General features: G+C 32.7%; 1 protein-coding gene across 4 annotated transcripts in view; it reads left to right on the forward strand.

The window, feature by feature from the left end:
* The first annotated feature begins 1,458 nt into the window (after positions 1-1,458).
* The window catches only part of LOC118744967 (trehalase), a 99,906-nt gene continuing 82,850 nt past the window's right edge, over positions 1,459-18,514 (forward strand). For 2 of the 4 annotated variants that reach the window (XM_036478440.1, XM_036478441.1), the window contains exon 1: positions 1,459-1,755. In XM_036478440.1, coding sequence (XP_036334333.1) covers positions 1,749-1,755 — 7 coding nt within the window. In that variant the 5' untranslated portion in view covers positions 1,459-1,748. The remainder of the gene's footprint in view (positions 1,756-18,514) is intronic. The other 2 variants (XM_036478443.1, XM_036478444.1) reach the window with 1 other exon arrangement.

Here is an 18,514-nt window from a genome sequence, read left to right on the forward strand (position 1 = left end):
AGTACTGGGTCTAAATGTAATAGAAGCGCACCAGTTCAGAACTAGAGATTTTCCCCACAGGGAATGTGCGCGCACATCCACACACACACACACACTTTCCAACATACACACATATTTAATTTGTCGCATTAAATTTTTCGTTGAAACGATTTCATTCTGAACTTTACAAAAACTTTTTTAAAGTTACAAGAAACCAAACAAAAAAAAGCTACTGGCGAATATGTATACATGTTTTCAAATACTCAGTTTGAACAACTATTTTAAAATAATTTTTTTGAGATAACATGAAGACGATTTTGGTATACGAAAAATGAACAAAAATGGAAATCGTTTTCTGAACGTTTCCAAATACGAAAAATGTACGAAAACCCACTGTCGGCAAAAACTACGTTTCTCTGCTGGCTGGGATATGCATATAAAATACATTAATATCGATGGTCCTCTGCAATAACGACACAACACAAAATTTCATATTTTTCAGTAGAGCCAATTAAAGATTTTGTGTTTCGTAATTTAGCAATAATATTTCTTGGAACGTAATTGTTCCGGACTCTTTGCAGTCATTCTAATATACTGTATACTGTCGTATTGATGTATGACATAAACTTTAAATGGCTAAAACTATATTTAAGGAATTCGCAAGCTAACATAAAAGTTTTATTATGAAATTTCACACAACTAAAAAATAGTTGGTGGTGATTTCAAGTCCTCTAAACATTTATTTAGCCTTTAAAAACTTTACAACATACAACAATACGACAAGTACGAAATGTGAGACATGTGCCACTGGTCAGTAGTAATGGTTGGCTAATTCGGTTTTGTCACAAATGGAAAAACTGCTCCCCTGTCGGATTGGTAACAACTAAGCATATATCGATTTGCCACAGAAAAATATGGTTATTTATAAACCTTATCCGCTATATAACTCAAAAACTTAAAATTTTGTGTTGTGCCGTTATTGCAGGGGACCATCGATTTGTATAAACAGAAAATATCGTCACCTGAAATGCAAAAAGACGTAACAAACATCGTCAATGAAATCTAAAAAGTCGTAACTTATAAAAAATTCAAAATTCAGTTTTTGATTAATATGATGGATTTCATTAAATTACAACTCCCCACATCGTTTTATGGAAAGAAAAGTCACGACCTCTTCCATTTCAGTGACGATGTTGTTACGTTTTTTTTTTTTTTTGAATTTCAGGTGACGTTATGTGATTGAACGCATAAGTATTTCAATGTATATATTTTTTTTTGTTGTAATAGGGTTTGCTTTTTGTAATAGATACGTGAAAAACAAGTTTGGTTTTTTGTTTTTTCAATTTGGTTTTCTTTCAGATTTTGGTTGGTTATTTTTTTAACAAGTGGCAACCGTGTTTCTGAGTGTTACCAAGGGTTCATTCAGCCAACAACAAGCATTGCCATTATTCGCTGCAACATATCCATTCAATGCATTTGCTACAATCGTTTAGTTGTTATTCTGCTGCAGCTTCGGCTGCTCAACAGTTTACTCACCGAAATTTTTTCGAGCAGCTCTACATACTAAATTTTTATTTTTTTGAAATCAAGTGTGATGGTGAAATAAATGCATATATAATGGACCAATAAATCTGTGTTAATATAAGTTTAGTTTCTGTTATGTGAATTTTCGCAATATTTTTATAGCCGGCTGTACAACTGCCATAGCTACAGCAGAAGCCTGATATGCAACTTCCCTAAATATCTTTTTTTTCGCCAGCCATCAGTAAATGTCGCGTAAGTATTGCAATCACCTCACTCGCGTATTTACTTCAATGCAATTTCGCTAATTACTTAAGTGTTACGATTTCCGGTAGCTTAATTAATTTAACATATGTTTATGTATGTGTATGTACGAGTTGATTTTATGAGCGTTGGCGTCATGAGGTGCTTGGTATTAACTAGCAAAAAAATTAATGCAAACACTGGTAAATGGAGGGTTAGCTTTACGAAGTGAGCTTTTATTGTGCAAATAACACAGGGTGTTGCAAAAGCTTTGCATGAGGGTGTGGAAGGTTTGTTGCGTAGAGGTTTACGCCGACAGGCTTCGCGGTGGCGGCGGCGTCGTCAACAGTAGAGCCCAAAATACAACAACGCAGTGACAGTGGCAGCGTCAGTTTTTCGAAATCAGCTGTGTGTACTCTGTTGGCTAGAAGTTTGAATGAATTCATGCAGCCCTCGAATATGTATGTACATATATGAAATCAATCGCCTACTCATGGAGAAAAATTAGGGTTATTGGAAAGGTGACGACGCACCTCCCATTCAAATGATCTTTCAATTACATGTAGCTTGCTCCAAAGTTTGCGCAGCAAAAAGCTTTTTATTTGTACTAAAATAATATTACAAAGAATGCTGTATATTCTATAGTACTCAGTAATACCCAAACTCGCTTATAAATAAACAGATACATACATATCTTTATTTATATATTTGCATATTTTTATATAACCGTGGGGTAAAAACCGCGAATATAAGCTAGTATTCCATATTTGGTCACACTGTAAAATTTGTTTAAAACATTACGAATTCCTGAAGTGTCGTGTTCGCTCATTTTCGTTGTAAGCACATTCTTCTTTGCGTATTATTTGAATACAATGTATTCAATACATCATACTTATGTACATTCGTATGTATGTATGTGGTTATAGTATTAACCCAGTCGGAAAATGTAATGTATGGTAATCGAAAAAAATAATCAGTAAACCAGCCGTTTTCACATTCAAAATGTATTTCCGCATCCCCCTCCCATGGTGATGTCCTAAAAGTGAGGCATTCAATTTTGCACTACCAGCAATGCAATAACGTATGTGATTTAATATGATTTTTTTGGGACTTTTTGGATACATTAGAATGCTGATTATATATTAAAGAGTAATAGAATCTAGAACTCATAAGAAATACATTACATTATTTATCACGCACGTAATGCATTACTACTTTTCCCACTGGATATGCATGTACATTAGGAATGTTAATCCCGGGATCCCGTCCTTTTTTTGTACTTGCCAAGAAACCCGGCAAGAGATTCGAGATTCGTTATTTGCACTGATGGCAATAATAGAAACTCCTCTTCTTGACCAGTATTGGCTATATTTTTTTTTATTTACTAATATATTTTTTAAATGTCTAGCTCATTATATATATAACACAAATATCAATATATTCGCGAAACCATGAGCGAAATATAGTAAAATTGAGTTTTTAGTTTTTCGCTCTGACGGCAGTAATTCAAAAATGATTTAAAAAATTCAGAGAAATGTGCTTAGAGAAGAAGTATGGGCATCGAATTAAAGAGGAAATCCCGTGGAATTTAAACAGATTCAAGTTTTTGATGCAGAAGGACTGGTAAGTATTGAAAATGTCCTTTTAAAATTTTATCCTTCAAACTTCACAATATTTGTTTTTGAAAAAATTATATCGCACACCTTGATCTAACGATCAACTCAAACAAAATGAATGGCGAATTTTTTGCATAAATCATTTCATGGGACCTACATCCAATTAATGCGAATATTTTGTTCTTCATGATTATAAACATTAACTAAAAAATTACAGTTATACCTTTTTTGTATTAATTGCACTGAATGTGTACAACCACAAGCAGTTATATTTCCCTCCATGAATTTTTAGTTAGCTCACTTTAAACCTTGGTGTGCGATTTGTTAAGAACTTATATAAACACGACAACATCCTCAAATTTTGTCCTTCTAACTTTATCAGCTTAAAAAATTACCAATTCGTCCTTGTGAATCCAAAAAATTTTAATTTTTTAAATTCTATAGAAACTTCCTCTTGCATTTGGTACCCATATTTTTTATCTCTATTGCATTGAATTTTTTAAATAATTTTTGGAATCAGTCATATCTTTAAAATTACAAAGTCCTTTAAAATAAATCTCGAAGGCAGAGAGAAATAATAAAAACGACACTTTAAATAAAAAAATCCGGTTTCAAACCCATTGATTTATTATTTATTTTATGGTAGGAGAGCTTCTCAAACAATATAGAAGCAATTTTTTCGATTTAAGTTGTTGAAAAGTAAGGAATATCTAAATCCCGGGACTAATCCTGGGATCCCGGGATTATGATAACGATATCCCGAAACTCCGGGATCGGAAAAAGCTGAAAAATTAACATCCCTAGTGTACCTACATATGTACATATGTCCATATAAGCCATTTGAGTATTAGTGTATGGGAGGGACGAGCCCCCATCATTGTGGTGGCGTACATATGTATTTATTTACGTACTAATGTATGTACCTACAGTATGTATCTAGGCATGTACATATGTACATGTGTAGGAGTACATGAGCGAATGGTAAGCACACGCGTATTTATAAACCCAAACGGAAATGTAAGTAAAAATCAGCAATCCCGTGCTTGTGGTACGTGTAATAAGAATGCTATTTACAAAATAAAAATAAATACATACATATGTATATCAAAGCTTAATTTTGTTTATTTAGCTGTTTTTTAGCGTTGAATAACATGCATATAATGTACATACATATGTAAAACAAAACAAGGGTTTTGGAAAGAATAGACTTAGAGCTTTCGAATGGTATAGATATACTCACTTATATCAATTGAAAGAACATAGAAGATCTGTATGTATTTGCCAAGAAAACCCAATTTATTTTTCACTTATTGATTCAAAAAAGACGAATAAAACGCATATTTGTTTTCCAAAAATTTATTGAAAGTTGCCTGAGGTATTCAACGATATCAAAATCTTTGGAGATATTTGACCTTTTTTGTGAAAGGGTCTAATGCATGTACGACTATTATGTCGGTCGGTCCCTATTAGGGATGTTAATCCCGGGATTCCGGTCTTTTTTATGTGTCGAAAATCGTGGGACTATTTGCCAAGAATCTCTGAATTTTCGGGATTTGTAATTTGCAATGGTGGCAATAATAGAAACGCCTTATGTTGACCAGCTTTTGTTATATTTCCTTTGTTTGCTTAATATTTGATATTTTTTACAAATGTCTACCTAATTATATATACACATAACACCACATTCCACCAGTTTTTCTCTCTGATGTCATGATTTTTCAAAAGGACTTTGAAAATTGAATAATATGAGTAATTCAGAAGATGGTTTAAAAAATTTAGGGCACTTAGGAAAACAGTATGGGTACCAAATTAAAGAGAAAATTCTGTAGCTAAAGAACAGATTCAATTTTTTGGTGCGTAAAGTATTGAAAATGTTCTTAAAAATTTTATTCTTGAATATCCTTGAAATTTTGCAATATTTATTGTGAAAAAATTATATGTTAAGTTAGGACTAAACTCGACAACGTCCTCGAATACAGCCCTTCTGACTTTCTTAGCTTAAAATATAAAATTGATTAAAAGGGCATTTTCATAACTCTTCGTCCTTGTGAACCCAAAAAAATTTAATTTTTTTAAACACTACAGCATTTTCTCTTTCATTTGGTACCCATTTTTATTCTACATTGCCCTGCATTTTTTAAATAAATTTTAGAATTTATCACGTCTTTGAAATTATAAAGTTCTAATAAAAAAATTCTAAAATTAAAAACGCAGTTTTACTATATTTGGCACATAGTGTTGTGAGTATTTTGATTGCTTGGTGTGCTTTGAAAAAATTTTTTTTTTCAAATTGTTTCAGCCTTTTTAATCAGAATCTCGATATATATATATTAATTTTTGAGTTATCAAAATTTATCGAGCCCTCGAAACGCAAAGCTATCGAGCTATCGAATTTTCTTGAGTTATCGGATTTTAGAGTGTTTTAAATTCATTTAATTACAAAGGTTTACAAAAAAAAAAAGTATTTGGATATTAAACCAAACCTATATATCCCTATGTTATTCGACACGCTGAATACGAATCCGAAGTCCGTTAGTCTCCACCACGTCAGGTTCGTGGTCAGTTGAAGGTCAAGTAGGGAAAAATTCATATATATAAGGGTTTAGATTCGCTGAACCCAAATCCGAGGTCCGTTAACCTCCATAATGTCAGCTTCGAGGTCATTTGAAGGTCAAAAGGACAAAAAATTTATTCAATAAAAAAAGAATACACATTTTGTATATGTTGTCGCTGAAACCGAGTATGGGGTCCCTTGATTCCTCGGATTCGCATTCAGCATGTCGAATAACATAGGGATGTATAGGTTTGGTTTAATATGCACACACTTTTTTTTTGTAAACCTGTGTTATGGATATGTATCAAATGTTCGAATTTCGTGTAAATTCCAAGTCCTGAAAAAGTTCTCCAAAGGCCTTCAATATTATAAAAAATTTAGTCGTGTTTTAGTTTCAATTTCCTACGATTTTCCGGTTTTGTACCTCATAAGTTAAACGACGTGCTAAGTTAGAAAACCCCTCAAAGGGTCTTAAAAAACAAGAAAAACGGTCGAATTTTGACAGTAACTGGCACTCCTAGTCATTTATTATATAGTAGGACAACTTCTCAAATTTTTCCCGTTAAGTTGTTAGAAAATAATGAATATCTAAATCCCGGGATTATATGAACGATGTCCCGAAATTCTCGGGATCCCAAAAATCTAAAAAATTAACATATCTAGTCCCTATACAAATGAAAAAAAAATCGGTAAATAATTTTAATTTCCCTACATATCGCACATACGGGGTGCGGGCAAATAAAGAGAGATGCAACAAGTTTTGACTAGTTTTCTTTTGTTTATTTAATGTTTATTATTTGTTTATCAAAATCTACTGTCTAACAAAAATCGATGTAATACCATGTTCTGACCGACATCGAAAACTAAAACTGATTTTCGACCTGAACTTTGTGTTTCCATGTAAAATCTGTCAAACGAAGTTTTCGCTGAAAACTGCTTGAAAACTCATGTTCCACTCATTCCAATCGGCGGAAGTGGAAGTCCATTTCGGATTTATTGTTAATTGGCTGGCCAAAGTAAAATAAGAATGAAAGTAAGAGGTTGTTTCATCAAAATTACAAACTTCTTATTCAGAATTTCTAGGTTTGCAATTTTGTAGCCCATGAAATTTTAGTATAGGTTAGGAGGTTGATGTGGCAGTCGGCCCAATGACCAACTCACTTAGACCTTGCAGGTCCATTCTGATACCACTGTGAAACCCGGGAACCTCAGTGACTGTGCTGCATAGAACCATTTTGAAGCTCTTATGAAGCGTAGGATTGGTTTTATTCCTACACCGGGTAGTTCCCTGAGAGAGCTAAAAAATGCTTACCTAAAAAGCCCGCTCTGCTCTTATCTAAAGAAGGGGGCAGCTGCAGAAGAAGCGCTCAACTGTTTCTCCTTCTTCTTCATCTCTGCAACTTCTGCAATATTCATGGGAGAATATACCTAATCTCGAAGCATGCCTACCAAATAGCCAATGACTGGTTACACAACCCATGACCATCGGAATGTCCTCCTTCGGAGGCTGAGCAGTTCTTCGGGGTTTTCCCCAACAATTTGCGGCCATAGTAGTTAGTCTTTAGTTTTTTCCTACAAAAATTTCTCTTCAATTGTATAAATAACTTTTAAATAAAATAATCGGATTACAGAAAAGTGTGCCAGGGAGTGACTTTTTCGTTCAAGCTGAATACAAAGCAATATCTTCCAATTGGAGAGTCCTCAAAAGTATATCCCAGGATATGTTAAAGACTATTGCATTTACCTAAAGGCACTTTTTTACATAATGGAATTAACTAATTATTTATATCTAAACACTTATTTATTGCACGTCCCCTACTTTAATATAACGGCAAATTTAGAACCCGCGAAAAATTGCTTTTTCGGTGACTAATGAAACCATTCCGCTCCGATTTTCAAGACTGCATAAATGGACTTGAAAAGGGCGTTTCTCACCTCAATTTTATTTTGTTAATGTATGTACATATGTGCTTTAAACTACTATTAACTTATCAAACGATTCCTAATCTTGGACAATACATGTTTGACTTCATTCACCACGATTCTGAAAACTGACAAAATCGGCGTGACCAAGTCCATGGTCCTTTTTATATTATATAAACGTCCGAAAACATAAAAATCTTTGAAATAAATCTCGCCTCACTTTTTTACATTTTTCACTTGGTTGCTGAAGAAGAATTGTAAATTCATAAGGGAATATTATAGTTTTTGTAAGTTTTATCTTAATATCTTAAAAACTTGTAGTCTTATTGAAAAATGATATATGAACATGAGATACTAAATTTAATAATCGTCCTGCTTATAACAATTAACGAATTCCATAGATATTAGGAGCCAAAGTTTAATTTACAAAATTTATACACTTTGAATCAATTGCGCGGGCTAAAGATAAGTTTTAAATTAATATTTCGTGGTCAATAATAATTGGGTTAGACATAAGACAACATAATATGTATTACAATTGCAATACCGTCAAACGTCTTTTATTTTCCCCCATACAAAATCGGCCTAGCCTAATACGTATGTAGGTATAGACGACAACTGTTTAAAAAAAGACTTGCGATCTCTTTCACGTGTTTTTTATGCCAAAACGAAATTTATCCTGTTTTTTTGGTGTTTGTGCTGAGAGTGCTCACGAAAAAGTCCACATGCAGAGTATATGCATTTATATACACACATATGTACATACAGTTGTCCACAAAATAATAGGAGTGTGATATGATGACGAGTAATTTAGTAACTTTTTATAAAAGTATAGCTCTTTATCCTAGAAAAACCTCACAAATTTAAATTTCAAACTTGGGGCAAAAATTATAATAATTCAACGAATTTTCACCAAAAATGCGTGACAATGTCAACATAAAAACTGCTGGAAAATCAACGGTATTTTGTAGCCAATTGATACTTACACTTTATAACACAAAACTTTAGTGGGCTATAAAACTGCATACTTTGAATTTTTCTAAAGATTCTGAATAAAAAATTTGGAATTTTGTGGAAAATTTGTTGAATTTTTATAATTTTTGCACAAAATTTGAAATTTGGATTTATATAGTCTTTGTTAGATAATGACCCATAATTATTAAAAACTAAATGAACAAAAGAAAAACAATAAAAACTTGTCAAAATATCGCACTCCTATTGTTTTGTGGACAACTGTACATAGTATGCACGTCAAACTGTGCGTACTTGTTTTCTTTCTTTTGCTCTTTGGAACAAAGTATGTAAAGGTAAATAAGTGCGTTCTCCTTTGCTTTTCATTTATGCCGCCTTCTTCGCTGGTAAAGAAAAAAATGTTATTTATAGATATCATGTATATATATAGATGTCGGCCGCTGTGGTGTAGTGGTAAGCAGTGCGCGCTTCCACTCAGCAACGCCTGGGTTTAAACCCTGGTCAAAGCAACATCGCAAAAAATATAGAAAAAGGTTTTTTCTTACCAGCCGTCGTCCCTCGGCAGGCAATGGCAAAACTCCGAGTGTATTTCTGCCATGAAAAACAGCGTCTCATAAAAATACAATCGCCGTTCAGAGTCGGCGTAAAACTCCGCTTGTGTGACAACATCAAGGCGCACGCCACAAGTCGGAGGAGAAGCTCGGCCAAACACTAACATATGTGTAAGCGCCAATCTATTATTACAGTGAAACCCGCTTAAGTACCACCCCCCCGCTTAAGTACTTAACCCGCTTAAGTAACCAACATTTTTGGACACCGTGAATTTTTTAATATAATCTGAAGAAAATCCCTCTCTTAAGTACCTTCCCGCTTATTTACCCAAGCCGCCTAAGTACCTAAATTTTTCGTGCCCCATTTACAATTTTACATAGAATTTTCCCCTTTTAAATGGTCTTTTAAAATTCCTTAAAATATTAACGTATAAAACTGTATACTCAAAAAACCCTTCTGAAAAAAAAGTTTGAAATTATGATGAATCTCTTTTTTAAGTGTTCTACAAAATCTTAAGCTTAGGTTTATAAGGTATTTGCTAGGAAAAATCTCAAAAATTAATAAATAAACATAAGTGGCAAACAATATCATTTTGAATTTGGTACAAAATGAGATGTCCCACTTTGACTTTTTAAACAATTTAATTCTTGTAAAAATTACACACCATTACACTATATATTTTCTTTAATAAAGTTTTTCTTTACTTGTTCGTCTGTTTAAATAATGCTACGATTTCGGTTTTAAACTATGTATACTTCATTAAGTGTTGTTAATCAAGTATTTATGTAAGTTAACAAGAAGATGTAACTACATTAGTACCTCGATGCGGGTACTTAAGCGGGTTCTTTTAAGTACCCAACCCACCTAAGTACCTCAAAAAGCTGAAATTTTTCGTGAGGTACTTAAGCGGGTTTTACTGTATTATTATTATAGATATCACATGACGTGGATACAAACCTATTATGTATATATACTAGGGATGTTAATCCCGGGATCCCGGCCTTTTTTAAGTGCCGAAAATTCCGGGATTATTTGCCAAGAGTCCCGGGACTTTCGGGATTTGTAATTTGAACTGGTGGCAATAGTAGAAACACCTTATGTTGACCTATTTTTGCTACATATATTTCTTTTGTTTATTTAATATTTAATATTTTTTTATAAATGTCTAGCTAATTATACATACACACCGCGCGACAGGCAATTTTACACACAAAAAATCAATATATTCGCAAAGCTATGGGACAAATATATGCAGTGAAATTGCGTTTTTAGTTTTTCTCTCTGACGTCAGGATTTTTTAAAAGGACTTTGAAAACTGAATAATATGAGTGACTTGGAAAATTGTTTAAAAAATTTAGTGCAATGTACTTAGGAAAACAGTACGGGTATCAAATTACGGACAAAATTCTGTAAAAAAAAAGATAAAATTTTTTGGTGCATAAGCTTTTGAAAGTGTCCTTAAAAATGTTATCCTTGAATATCCTTGAAATTTTGTAATATTTATTTAAAAAAAATATCTGTTAAGGACCCTCGACAACGTCCTCGAATATAATCCTTCTAAAATTATTAGCTTAAAAAAATAAAATTAATTAAAAGGGCATTTTCAATACCTCTTCGTAATTTTGAACCTAAAAAATTTTAATTTTTTTAAACCCTACAGAATTTTCTCTTTCATTTGGTACCCATTTTTATTATACATTGCACTGAATTTTTTAAATAATTTTTAGAATTTATCATATATATATTTGAAATTAAAAATTTGTAATATAAAAAAAATCTAAAACTAAAAACGCAGTTTTCTATATATAATTCTTAGAATTTATCATATAAATGTTTTGAAGTTATAAAGTTCTAATAAACAAAATCTAAAACTAAAAACGCAGTTTTCTATATTTGGCCCTTAGTGTCGTGAGAATATTGATTGCTTGGTGTGTTTTGATTTTTTTTTTTGTTTCAACTTGTTTCAATCTGTTTACTCAGTATTTTTAGAAAAAATCTAGGTACGCAATTTTATAAGTATAGCCCATTAAATTAAAGGAGGACAAAGTGCAAGTTTAAGTCACTAAAAGTAACGGTGATTTTTTATAATTTTTTTGCTAGCGCTGTCACGCATTTTCTTCCATACAAGGTATGTTCGACAATTTTTTATATGGAAGAAAATGCCCAGCGTCGTTTAAAAAATTCTGCATAAAACATGCGTTTTATCCTACTTTAATTTAATGGGCTATAAAACTGCGTACCTCAAATTTTTCTAAAAATGCTGAGTAAAAAGTAGCAACATTTTTTTGCATTTTTATAATTTTTATACAAATTTTGAAATGCACATTTAAATGCAGTTAATTATATGTAAAATGAGGTAGACTCTTATAAAAAACTTTAAATATCAATAAACAAAAGCAATATAGACTAAACTGGTTGAAGTAAGACGTTTCTTTTATTTCTGCCACTAGTATTATGAACATCTTTCAGCCACACAATACATATGTATGTTGACTTAAGTTCCTTTTTGCATGCCTTAAATTACTTTATCAGATTTGCACACGCTAAAGTATTGTTAAATGCGTATAAATTTAATTACTGTTTTGTCACTAATGAAATATTTTTCAACTTAAATAATAAAGTATGTTTCAAACCCATTTCTTTATTATATGGTAGGACAGCTTCTCAAACTATATTGATGCAATTTTTTCCTGTTAAGTTATTGGAAAATTATGAATATTTAAATCCCGGGATTGTATGAACGATGTGCCGAAAATCCCGGGATCGCAAAAGTCGAAAAAATTATCATCCCTAATGTATACATATGTCGTACTAGCTTGGTCAAGTTAGATATTTAAGGTTACAATAATTCGCATAGAGCTGAAAACTGGTACGAATGTTGGGAACACCATTATAAATGAAATGTCAAAAGTGCCCATCGATCCCACATCTTCAAAAATTGTTGTGACACTTTTGTTCTTAAGAATCACCATTTCTGAGATATAGCGATTCAAAAAGGTGTAAGCTAGTGTACTTGGCGCGTTTTTTAACGTGGTTCCCCCCGATAGGCCTATTCCTTGACTTATTGCGGAACTGTTTCAACTAAATATCTAATAATGTATGAAATAAAAATAGTACTATTGGAAGGGAGAAAGCTATGTAAATTATATGTAATTGGGGAAACCTATATGTCTAATTGATAATTACACTAGTTAACAGGAAATCCGATCCGTGGCCATAATTTCTTATGTTATATTTTCCGCTGAATCCGAATATGAACTTAAAAATTTAAGAAACTAGAACAGTTTCTGAATTATTGCTTTTCTTTTTGGATATGAAAATCAAAACCTCGAGAAAAACGGCTTTAAAATGTACTCCTAGCTATGAAATTTTTACATACCAAAAAAAAAACAAAAAGGTGGCGGTGATTTCTGCATACTTAACGTGAAAAATTATTATTTTTTTTTTTTGGATTATGCCACTCTTGTGACAAAGGTACAATATGTATTCATGCACATAAGTATATACATATGTATGTCGTCACTAGACACGAATAAAGGCGCGAGCTCAAAAATTTACCGGGAAAAAAGGCGCATAAGAAACTTCAGCGAAGAAAGACTTAACATAGTTGACGGCGAAGAAGAACGTGTAAACTTATTTTCGCGGTCAACTATGTTTGCAGGTGCAGGTGTTGTTATTTAATTTTTGGTTAGTTTTTTATAAAAATATAGTTAATTCTTTGACAACATCTGTGTAAATACAAGTTTAAAGCAGTGTCACCAGAATGGGTATTTCCCAAAATTTGTGAATACCCAAATATTTTTCTTTATCCCAATCACGAAAAATAATTTGTTAAAATTTTTCAATAAAAGATCACTGTATTGTACTATAAAAGAAGTATACGCTAGCTTAGAGTGAAAACTTGCCAAGTCCACTTTTTATGAAAACTCATATTTTATATTTAATGAAAAGAAAATTTACTAAATCCAAAACAAGCTCCGAAAATTCGATAAGGCCAAAATAGTACGAAATCTTTTAGTAAAGGTCGATGCCCTCTGATTCGTATAGAGATTTGCTTTGCTTTAAACAGCCAAAACGTTGTATCCAAAGTTTTGCGAAATACTTGAAGAAATTTTTTTCCTCTCCTGTACATTTTTTAAATTGGGACTTAGGAATTTTTCTCTCTAAGCGAGCCATATAACAAAATTAAAAAAATAAATGCCTTTTTCCGTTGTTTTTACCGCCTGAAAAATCCTAAAATCCTAACTGTATAGTCTAGTCCAAGGCAGCTAGTAGCCTTGCGAGGCTCTGTCTGCTACGGATGTTATGTGTGTGTGTGTATTTTGCCTGGCACTGGCCTTGTCCATTCAATCAATTTCAGGAAATTTTCGCCACTTTTGATTAGATGCTGGCCCATAGTGCAGTCTAATGTACATACATACTCGTGTGTCGGTATGTATGTTTTTTATTATTATTCCATATGTTTGCTGCTATTCGAGTTCACGCTTCTAAACATGTGCTAGCACTACCATACATACACACTCACAGACGTTAATTAATTTACGTTCACTTTACGTTTAAAGTCAACGTTTTTTACTTGAATCCAGTTCTATAAAGGTCAAACATGTTTTTCCTTTTCTAAAACGAAAACCATTCTTATTCTAATCCCCCTCGCAATGCATGGCCTCTTCGAATCTGTATCTAATCTGTTGGCTTGACTCATACGGATTAAATCAATGGCACTTACGAAAACGATTCAATTTCAATTGATTGAAGATAGCTTTATTACCCATGTAATTGCTGGTATGACAACTGCATCTGCATTCAAAAATATATACATACATGCATACAAATGATAAGACATTCACATTTAGTAGCAGGCAAGTACTCAAATCCGGTCAATAAGTCGCCAGCAATAAAGGCTGTACGAATAAATTACAATTTCCGCCAAATATTTACGCGCTTCTATTAAGGCGCGACACCACGCTGGAAACGAGAGTTATCTCGGCTTAATTTGCATCAATTTAGCCGACGTTTTGATTAAATTAAACTAGGTATGCGTGTTTTTATGTATGTTTGAAATTCGCAAATGTTTAGAGCATGACTTGTAGATATAACACCTACTTGTTCACAAATGTTCCTATACAAACATATACATACATATATACATAAATATTGCTTAAATATATTTTTTCATTGTTTTAGCTGCGCAATTATCTCAAGTAATCCTTTACATATTGAAACAAAGAATAAGTACTAGGGATGTTAATCCCGTGATCCCGGGCTCCCGGTCTTTTTTAAATCCCGAAATTCGGTATTATTTGCAATGAATCCCGGGGTGTTCGGGATTTGCAATTTGCACTGTTGGCAATAATAGAAACGCCTCATGTTGACCACTTTTGCTATATTGGTTTTGTTAATTTTTGTAGTGTTTAATACTTTTTTATAAATATCTAGCTCATTATGCATACATATAACACCGTGCGACAGGCAATATTACACACAAAAAAATGTATATATTCACGAAACCAAAAGGACTTTGAAATTTGAAAAATATGAGTAATCCAAAAAAGAGAAAATTCTGTAGAGTTAAAATAGATTAATTTTCTGGGTGCATAAGACTATGTTCAAACAGGGGCCTAATTGGCAATTAAGAACCTTTTCACCAATTTAAGCCTCAATTGTTACCCAATTTTTCATACAAAAATTCAATTTATTAATTGCCAATCAGGTGCCACGCCCACTCCCCCTTCGCTCCCCGCCCTTATAGGAAAGAATTCCCGACTCTTCCTGAATGTATGGCCATTTTTTTAATTTAAGCCTTATAAATAATTTAATATTTTTCTGGTTTTTATATCCAAGCGCCCTGCGCCTACCTTGCTACGGCCATGCTTACACTTTTTCACTATCACACTTAACTTTGCTTACTAAGTAGTGTTTGCCACAATATGAATGGCAAAGTACAGGACGTAAAATAATAACTGTCGCACAGGTTTGTTGAAAAATAAAAGTGTTCTTTATAGATTTTGTTAAAAAAAGTGTTTTTTTGTTAACTTTGTAAATATTTTACTTTAATTTTATTAATTGGTTTTAAAATTTTAATCCTTATTTGCATTTGCCAGTTTTGGGAAATAAGTACATGCGGCACACACCTCTTTATCAGGTGTATAGGGTTGGTCGAATGAACTCCCTCCTGTGGGAGGAAATTAGCCTATGGCTACAGAAGATACGTAATAAAGTAACCGACGAAGACTTGCGTGGAGCTTGCGCTTTTCTCCCAAACCCCCTGGTAAACCCAAATGAAGGTTAAATTTAAAAACAAATTAATAAAATTGAAGTAAAATCTGTGGATAATTAACAATGAACTACTTTTTTCGCCAATTTTATTTTTCAAAAAAAACTGTGCAACAGTTATTATTTTACACCCTGTATATGTTAACATATTAATAGCAGGAAAAAGGAGTACAAAAGAAGTACAAAACTAATAAAGGAGTACATTTCCAGATATTTTTTTTGGGAGTACATGGCAGTACATTGCAATAAAAAGGAGTACGTTTACTCCCAAAAGCAGTACGTCTGGCAACCCTAAATGAGGTAGACTTTTATAAAAAAAATTTAATTTTAAATAAACAAAAGAAATATAGACAAAACTTGTCGAATAAGGGCGTTTGTTTTATTTCTGCCATTAGTATTATACACTTAATTCAACCACAAAATTAATTTTTTGACTTATTTTTTTTTGGCATAGAGCTTTTTTCGGCATACCTTGTGTTACTTCATCAAATATGTACACGCGAAAGTATTATTAAATGAAATATTTTTCACTTTAAATAAAAAGTAGGCTTTAAACCTATTTATATATTAATGCAATTTTCTCGAGTTAAATTGTTAAATAAAATAAATATCTAAATCTCGGGACTGATCCCGGGGTGCCGGGATTGTAATAACGAGCTCCCGAAAATCCCGGGATCGTGAAAATCGAAAAAATTAACATTCCTAATAAGTACATATAGTACTTAATATCTACTTTACTTTGATAATGCCAAATAATTTTTTCTGTTGATTTTTTTTACTCTTCCAATACATAGGTATGTATTAGGGTGATTGAATCGGTTTATCCAAACCATTTTTTTTTTGGAAATCTATAGACGGTTTTTTTGAAATCTTGATTTTTGGAATATCAAATAAACCGGATGTCTTGATCGAACAAATCGTTTTTTTTTTTTTAATTTCATGCAAATCTTGACCTCTGAATAAAATTTTTAGATTTTTCGAAGTTTTGCAGTTCAAGGGTAGCCCCTAAATAGTTTCAAAATTATATTCTATGTTATTAGGGGATGAACAGTATGTCTATTATATTTGATTCCAATAAACGAATGCTTGGCGCTTAAACGCTGTCTACATGATTGGCCGAGTTTCTCTCCGCATTCGTGTTCTGCTTTTCTATGGCAGAAGTACACTCGGGATGGTTGCCATTGTCTGCCGAGGAGCGACAGCTGCCTGAAATGATGATGTTGGATCCAGGTATTGAACCTGGGATCTCCCGAGTGGCAGCAGGCATTCTAAGACTCGGCTACGGAGGCAAGAGCACTATTCAATACCGAAAAAAAAGCAATAAACTAATAAAAAAAGACCAAACGTGAATTTTTTACTGATTTTTATTAATTTAATTTAAAGTACTTCTTTTGCTTTGCTCTTTTTTCTTAATAAAGGCTAACTTTACTGTTAATACTGTTTTTTTTTTGGTCATGGCTTCATATCAAGATAAGCATTACCACTGTATAAAAACTATGTAAAATAAAACCGGTTTATCCGGGTTTTTCTTAATTTCAAAATCGGTAACCGGTTTTTTTCAAACTGCAATTTTTCGAATAACTCGAATACCGGTTTTGGAAAAAAAGCAAATCATCGAGTACACTAATATGTATGCCCATTCAGACATATACATATAGATATATCTTTTGTTTTTGCCATGTCAGCGTTAATGATCTTTCTGTGTTTATGAGGTCTATGCCATTTGCGACATAGATAAATGTGTAAATGAGATTTAATAGAATATTTTAGCCGCTCTTTGCGAACTCACTAATTTGACAACATGTTAAGATGGTATTGAATATTTCTACATGAACGCCAAATAAGCATATATGTACATATGTATGTATGTATGTGTATATGCTTCTCTTAAACATCTATTAATGTTTTTGCAAATACTACAATAATATGTTGCTCGTTAATAACTTCTAGTGTTAATACATATGTATGTACATTATGCCAACGTGTCTTCCTTTTGTTCTCTCTTTTTTAAGACTCATCGACAGCAAAATATTCCCGGTTGGAAAATAAGTTGCACATCGTTCAGAAATTTTAAATTCTAGCATATGTACGTAATATGTACATATTAGAGATGAGAGCGGGATGTCGGGATCCGCCGGACCCACGGTATTGATTTCAAAATGGCCGGGATGGGCGGTATCGGAAAGGTCTGTAAAAATGTTGATGGCGGGACGGGACTAAAATCCTTTCCCGACACTCCCGATAAAACATCAACCGCCGCAAATACGGTTGCCAGGCGTACTGATTTTATCAGTACAGTACTGATTTTTCAACTCTTGTACTGATTTTATTCATTTCTTCAATCAGTACGCGAATGTCCTGATTTTTCAAAATTTGTACTGATTCGTACTGAATTTTCAATTCAAACAAAAAACTTTAGGATTTTCTTAAGGTTTTTACATAACGTTGTAACTTCCTTAAACTGTACTGTAAAAAGTAAGAAGATAATTTAATTATAGTGACATGTTGCAGATAATGTTTGATATGCCTAAGAAATTAATACAAAAAAATATCAATCCTTGTATTGGAATATCGTCGGGTCGATACGTACCAGTTGCGATAATAGGTTTGTTCCACAAGCTACTCGAAGTAACTTCGAGTTACACATATGCGTTCCACAAGTAAGTTTTAGAGTTTCTTTGATATAAGCTCACAGTTTGAACTTTGCTCGAGTTTTTCTACAAGTAGCTTGTGGAACAATATAATATCGAGGTCTTATATTCAATAGCCTCTATCTGCAATTTTCACAAAAACAACTTTGTGATGTTAGAATCCATCTGGGTCCAAGAATGATAGAATACAAGATTACGCCAATCGAGCTGAGAACAACTGGCCGTGACGT

This window comes from Rhagoletis pomonella, unplaced genomic scaffold (assembly GCF_013731165.1).
Source record: "Rhagoletis pomonella isolate Grant_MI unplaced genomic scaffold, Rhpom_1.0 Rhpom_scaffold_00008, whole genome shotgun sequence".
In the NCBI taxonomy this organism is placed as follows: domain Eukaryota; kingdom Metazoa; phylum Arthropoda; class Insecta; order Diptera; family Tephritidae; genus Rhagoletis; species Rhagoletis pomonella.